The sequence below is a fragment of the Delphinus delphis genome, unplaced genomic scaffold (assembly GCF_949987515.2).
Source record: "Delphinus delphis unplaced genomic scaffold, mDelDel1.2 scaffold_493, whole genome shotgun sequence".
NCBI lineage: Eukaryota > Metazoa > Chordata > Mammalia > Artiodactyla > Delphinidae > Delphinus > Delphinus delphis.
Genome location: NW_027193114.1, coordinates 40,475 through 47,610, shown reverse-complemented (window position 1 = coordinate 47,610; position 7,136 = coordinate 40,475). Strand labels below are relative to the sequence as shown.

The 7,136-nt window shown below is 41.9% G+C and overlaps 1 protein-coding gene across 1 annotated transcript; it reads left to right on the top strand.

Moving 5' to 3' along the window:
- Window positions 1-4,061: 4,061 nt before the first annotated feature.
- Window positions 4,062-6,575, top strand: LOC132419361 (eukaryotic peptide chain release factor GTP-binding subunit ERF3B). The gene is made up of 2 exons (XM_060003283.1): window positions 4,062-4,142; window positions 4,249-6,575. Exon 2 carries the CDS (start codon window positions 4,260-4,262, stop codon window positions 6,156-6,158), a length of 1,899 nt encoding a protein of 632 aa, XP_059859266.1. The 5' UTR covers window positions 4,062-4,142; window positions 4,249-4,259; the 3' UTR covers window positions 6,159-6,575.
- Window positions 6,576-7,136: the final 561 nt, after the last annotated feature.

The window sequence follows — 7,136 nt, the reverse complement described above, 5'->3', positions numbered from 1 at the left end:
AGAAATACAAAGGATCATGAGAGATTACTACTAGAAACTATATGCCAAAAATAGACACCTGGAAGAAATGGACCAATTCTTGGAAAAGCACAACCTTCCGAGACTGAACCATGAAGAAATAGAAAATATGAACACACCAATCACAAGCACTGAAATTGAAACTGTGATTAAAAATCTTCCAACAAACAAAAGCTCAGGACCAGATGGCTTCAGAGGCGAATTCTATCAAACATTTAGAGAAGAACTAACACCCATCCTTCTCAAACTCTTCCAAAATATAGCAGAGGGAGGAAAACTCCCAAACTCATTCTTCGAGGCCACCATCACCCTGATACCAAAACCAGACAAAGATGTCACAAAGAAAGAAAACTACCGGCCAATATCACTGATGAACATAGATGCAAAAATCCTCAACAGAATACTAGCAAACAGAATCCAACAACATATTAAAAGGATCTTACAACATGATCAAGTGGGGTTTATTCCAGGAATGCAAGGATTCTTCAATATACGCAAATCAATCAATATGATACACCATATTAACAAATTGAAGGAGAAAAAGCATATGATCATCTCAATAGATGCACAGAAAGTTTTGACAAAATTCAATACCCATTTATGATAAAAGCCCTCCAGAAAGTAGGCATAGAGAGAACTTACCTCAACATAATAAAGGCCATATATGACAAACACACAGCCAACATCGTCCTCAATGGTGAAAAACTGAAAGCATTTCCGCTAAGGTCAGGAACAAGACAAGGTTGCCCAGTCTCACCACTATTATTCAACATAGTTTTGGAAGTTAGCCACAGCAATCAGAGAAGATAAAGAAATAAAAGGAATCCAAGTTGGAAAAGAAGAAGTAAAGCTGTTTGTAGATGACATGATACTATACATAGAGAATCCTAAAGAGAATCCTACCAGAAAACTACTAGAGCTAATCAATGAACTTGGTAAACTAGCAGGGTACAAAATCAATGCACAGAAATCTCTTGCATTCCTCTACAGTAATGATGAAAAATCGGAAAGTGAAATTAAGAAAACACTCCCATTTACCATTGCAACAATAAGAATAAAATACCTAGGAATAAACCTACCTAAGGAGACAAAAGACCTGTATGCAGAAATTATATGACACTGATGAAATAAATTAAAGATGATACAAATAGATGGAGAGGTACACCATGTTCTTGGATTGGAAGAATCAACATTGTGAAAGTGACTCTACTACCCAAAGCAATCTTTAGATTCAATGCAATCCTTAGCAAACTACCACTGGCAGTTTTCACAGAACTAGAACAAAAAATTTCACAATTTGTACAGAAACACAAAAGACCCCGAGTAGCCAAAGCAAGCTTGAGAAAGAAAAACGGAGCTGGAGGAATCAGGCTCCCTGACTTCAGACTGTACTTCAAAGTTACAGTAATCAATACAGTATGGTATTGGCATGAAAACAGAAATATCGATCAGAGGAACAGGATAGAAAGCCCAGAGATAAACCCACATACATATGGTCACCTTAGTTTTGATAAAAGAGGCAAGAATACACAATCGAGAAGAGACAGCCTCTTCAATAAATGGTGCTGGGAAAACTGGACAGCTACATGTAAAAGAATGAAATTAGAACACTCCATAATACCATACACAGAAATAAACTCAAAATGGATTAAAGACCTAAATGTAAGGCCAGAAACTATCAAACTCTTAGAGGAAAACATAGGCAGAACACTCTATGACATATCACAGCACGATCCTTTTTGACCCACCTCCTAGAGAAATGGAAACAAAAACAAAAATAAACAAATGGGACCTAATGAAACTTAAAAGCTTTTGCACAGCAAAGGAAACCATAAACAAGATGAAAAGACAACCCTCAGAATGGGAGAAAATATTTGTAAATGAAGCAACTGACAAAGATTAATCTCCAAAAGACATTTCTCCAAAGAAAATCTATAGATTGCCAACAGACACATGAAAGAATGCTCACATCATTAATCATTAGAGAAATGCAAATCAAAAATGCAATGAGATATCATCTCACACTGGTCAGAATGGCCAGTGTGCAAGAAAAATGCAAGAAAAAATTTTAAGGGAAAAATGATTGAATTAAGCAGTGGCCAGATATTGCCTTTGATAGGACTTCTCCCATATACTGATGAGTTCTCTCAAAGTTCTAGGCAGATCAACTGGAGACAATCAGCCCATCACACAGACCAAGAGCATTTTGTCCAAGGTTAGTCTCTGTGTATATAGCCTGGTCAGTGTTTCTTTCTCTTGGGTGTATCTGCCTCTCTCTGAGCCCCAAGGATGATGGCTTGTGAAGACATCCAGTCACCATTTCTCATTTCTCCTTTAGGTTTCTAGAAGTGAATCATCCTCTGTTCTCTAACAGAGATATTATTAAGTATCAATTACACTAATATTCTCATGATCAATACAAATGACCCAGGTAAAGGAAATGTCTCTGGTCTGTTTTGCTTCCTTTCTATTACTAACTTTATGTGAACACAATTGCCTAAACCTTGACAAGTTCTCCCAGAGACATTTTAGTAAGTCTATCTGAGGTTCACAGAATGCCCAAGAAAGGCTCCAGCACATTGTAGAGTGCTGTCCAAGGGTCTCTGCACATTCACCCTCTCATTTCTTCCTATTCTTTGTGATTAGGTGTGTACATTCTCTTTATGTGATAGCGAATAATTAAGCCATTACCTGAGGCAAAAAGAATGAAGGGGTTTCACATCTAATGGCTTGGGAACAGCACAGAGCTAGTAAAATAGTGGCAACCCCAGACTGAAACCACCAAGGATCCAAGTGTGTTAGACATACATTTTTTTCTACCCCTGAAATCTGCAGAACAAATTTCTTAAGTTATAACCCTTTCTTAAGTTATAACCCCTTTTGGGTTGTTGTTGGATTTATTTAACATCCAACTCTGACTTCATCTTGTACTAGCAAACTGCATTTTCCCAGTATCTTTTTTCTATTTCAGTTTGATCTAAATTAATATAATTTACAAAGTAGCTCTTCTAGGCTTTGGCTCAAATGTTACAAACTCTTTCTAAGCGTGAGATTCTATTGCTTAGGGTCTTATGGACTTTGCCCATCTCAGAGGTCTTAATCAGCTTAATTAGGCTGATACTCACAAGCCTTGTAAGGTTCCAATATGACACTGATTCTTTCTTAGAGCAAACCCAGTATCAGCAGTAAGGTTCCAGGCCCCCAGAATTAGAGAGGAAAGCCTGTGGACCTACAGTGTACTCCAGGGTGGTGCTGGTGAGTGGGGCAGGTACACCAGAATACAGTTGGTTAGAAGAATACAAGTGATCTGAGTCCTGTGCCTGTCTGTGTGATCCACCACCGTATCACAGGCCAGCCATTGTCCTGGCACCTGCACAAATGCTGTAGGTCGCGCAGCTTTACTGGGACAAGGGTCTCCTTGGGAATTCCTTCCATGTAGATACAGCCAAAGTGCTTAACATGAAAAAAGGTTATAACCCCATCTTTACACGGTAGAAGCCATCAGCCAAAGTTATAGGCTTATGGGGGGGCGGGAGGGGCGGCACTAGAAAAGGGAAATCCAAAGGCCTCGGGTTTCAAATTAATACTGATCTAAAGTTGCATTTCCAAGGTTCGGCTTCATCTCCCTGTATTTCAAGAGCGCCTCCCTGATCACTAATTGCTTCCTTCCGTTGCTGGGTAAACCTTTAACCCCTATCCTACCTCCATTTGTTCAATAGGAATTTTCATTTTCACTTGAATCTTGAGTAGAATTGGAAATCAGGTGTGCCTGTCTAGGCTTAATCATTAAATCGTGGTCAAATCGCTCTCCCGGAGCGCGTGAACAAAAATGAATGGATATTTACGTAAAAAAAAAAAAAAAAAAAAAAAAAAAAAAAAAGAGAGAGAGAGACTTTCGGACTTCACCCAGGACTGAGGATGCAGGAGGCCGAGCGTACGGATGGCAGCGAGGGGTCAATCCCCGCCCGGCGCCGGGTCGGCGGTGGAGGAGTCGGAAGTGGTCGGGGTTTGGGGGAGGAGATCCGCTCATACACAACAGGAGAGGCTGCGCCGCCATATCTGCTGCCGCCGCCGCAGTTGCGAATGCAGCGTCGGGACCAGGCTGCCTCCGCGCCGCCGCTAAGGTTCGTGTCGCTCCCCCCCGAGCCCCCTGCTCTTGCCGCCTCACCCCCGGCGGCACTGCCCTCTCTTTCTGGCCCGTTGAGCCCGCTCCCTTCCCGCATCCATCAGGGCTGAGGACTATGGATCCGGGCAGCAGCAGCAGCAGCGACTCGGCTCCCGACTGCTGGGACCAGGTGGACATGGAAGCACCGGGTTTGGCCCCGAGCGGGGACGGAGCCGCCTCGGCGGCTGCTGCGGCGGCGGCCGAGGCCCAGCGTGAGCCCCTCATCTCGGCCTTCAGCCGACAGCTCAACGTCAACGCCAAACCCTTCGTGCCTAACGTCCACGCCGCGGAGTTCGTGCCGTCCTTCCTGCGGGGCCCGTGCCAGCCGCAGATCCCCCCGGCCGACGCCCCCGGCATCGATGAAACCTGCCCCGGCGCGGGCGACCCTCAAGGTAAAAGGCTGGGACGGGGGGCACCTGTGGAACATTCCAAAGAGGAACAGTTAGTGTGGCGTGAAGGTTCCAATTCAGCCGTTACCATGGAACTTTCGGAACCTGTTGTAGAAAATGGAGAGGTGGAGATGGTCTTAGAAGAATCATGGGAGCACAATAAAGAAGTAAGTGAAGCTGAGCCAGGGGGTAGTTCCTTGGGAGATTCGGGGCCCCCAGAAGAAAGTGGCCAGGAATTGATTGAGAAAGAGGAAATCAGAAAATCGAAATCTGTGGTCATACCCTCAGGTGCTCCTAAAAAAGAACACGTAAATGTGGTATTCATTGGGCATGTAGATGCCGGAAAGTCAACCATTGGAGGACAGATAATGTTTTTGACAGGAATGGTTGACAAAAGGACACTTGAGAAATATGAAAGAGAAGCTAAAGAAAAAAACAGAGAAACTTGGTATTTGTCATGGGCCTTAGATACAAATCAGGAAGAACGAGACAAGGGTAAAACAGTAGAAGTGGGTCGTGCCTATTTTGAAACAGAAAAGAAACATTTCACAATTTTAGATGCCCCTGGCCACAAGAGTTTTGTCCCAAATATGATTGGTGGTGCTTCTCAAGCTGATTTGGCTGTACTGGTAATCTCTGCCAGGAAAGGAGAGTTTGAGACTGGATTTGAAAAAGGTGGACAGACAAGAGAACATGCAATGTTGGCAAAAACAGCAGGGGTGAAATATTTAATAGTGCTTATTAATAAGATGGATGATCCCACAGTAAATTGGAGCAGCGAGAGATATGAAGAATGTAAAGAAAAGCTAGTGCCCTTTTTGAAGAAAGTCGGCTTCAGTCCCAAAAAGGACATTCACTTTATGCCCTGCTCAGGGCTTACTGGGGCAAATATTAAAGAGCAATCAGATTTCTGCCCTTGGTACACTGGATTACCATTCATTCCGTATTTGGATAATATGCCAAACTTCAACAGATCCATTGATGGACCAATTAGACTGCCAATTGTGGATAAGTACAAGGATATGGGCACTGTGGTCCTGGGAAAGCTGGAATCAGGATCCATTTTTAAAGGCCAGCAGCTTGTGATGATGCCAAACAAGCACAATGTGGAAGTTCTTGGAATACTTTCTGATGATGCTGAAACTGATTATGTAGCCCCAGGTGAAAACCTTAAAATCAGACTGAAGGGAATTGAAGAAGAAGAGATTCTTCCAGGATTCATACTCTGTGATCCTAATAATCTTTGCCATTCTGGACGCACATTTGATGTTCAGATAGTGATTATTGAGCACAAGTCCATCATCTGCCCAGGTTATAATGCGGTGCTGCACATTCATACTTGTATTGAGGAAGTTGAGATAACAGCCTTAATCTCCTTGGTAGATAAAAAATCAGGAGAAAAGAGTAAGACACGGCCCCGCTTCGTGAAACAAGATCAAGTGTGTATTGCCCGTTTAAGGACAGCAGGAACTATCTGCCTTGAGACATTCAAAGATTTTCCTCAAATGGGTCGTTTTACTTTAAGAGATGAGGGTAAGACCATTGCGATTGGAAAAGTTCTGAAACTGGTTCCAGAGAAGGACTAAGCAGTTTTCTTGTTGTCCCTACACAATACTGTGAGAATTGACTACAAAAGTTCACCACCTTCTCTTATTTACTGCCCATTGACTTTTCTCCATATTTTGCAAAGAAATATTTCACAGCAAAAATCCATGTTTTGTCAGCTTTCTCATGTTGAGATCTCAGTTGTGTCACTGCTGAATTTACCCATAAGTTTCCTCCTCCTATGCCATTCTGCTTCCTTGAACAGAATCAGTAATAGCTTTGTAAGTGATGTGGATGTAATTGTCTATAACAATGAAAAATTAATATATTTTTTAATTTTTCATTTTCCCTTAGGATATTTAGACAACCCTTGTTCCACGCAGACCAATCAGAGTGTGTCAGTGTGTGTGTACATGTTAAAAAGACAACTAACATGTGAATAAAATATTCCATTTGAAACTCTTATTGATATTTGAAATGCTTTTGAATATTTTTTTAATTTGTCTGTAATACTTCTCAATTAGGTTTTTTACTGTCTCAAGTAACTGAATACATTTTATTACCTGCGCTTTTAACAACTGTCCTGCACTCACTGTTTTAAATGAGGAATTTACAAACAATGCACAGGTTTGTGTTAAAGGAAAAATTTTAATTTTGAGAAAAATAATTTAGAGGTCTTCCCAATGAACTTTGTTTTCTGTGTTCAAGTCCAGTCAATAAAGGAGCTCTTCTGCTTCCCCACTTGTGATTTGAAAAAGAAAAGCTCAGGCCATCTATCAAGTCCCCAAATGTTGAACATGGCCATATTACACATATACCTGGGGATTCAGACTGTATGTTGACTAGACTGTTATCTGCACTCCCTCATCTTAACACACCCCTTTGTTTTATTCACCAAGAGACTTGTGGTGTGGGACACAACACAGTAAGGGGCATGACTTGAGAAGGTAAATGCTTGTAATAGTAAGTCATTCACTGACAAGTAAGGGTTATTGAGGGTCCTGAGCTTGGAGATGGGG

Bases quoted from the DNA above. Each gene is read 5' to 3' on its own strand.
- LOC132419361 (XM_060003283.1), top strand. From the start codon at position 4,260: ATGGATCCGGGCAGCAGCAGCAGCAGCGACTCGGCTCCCGACTGCTGG.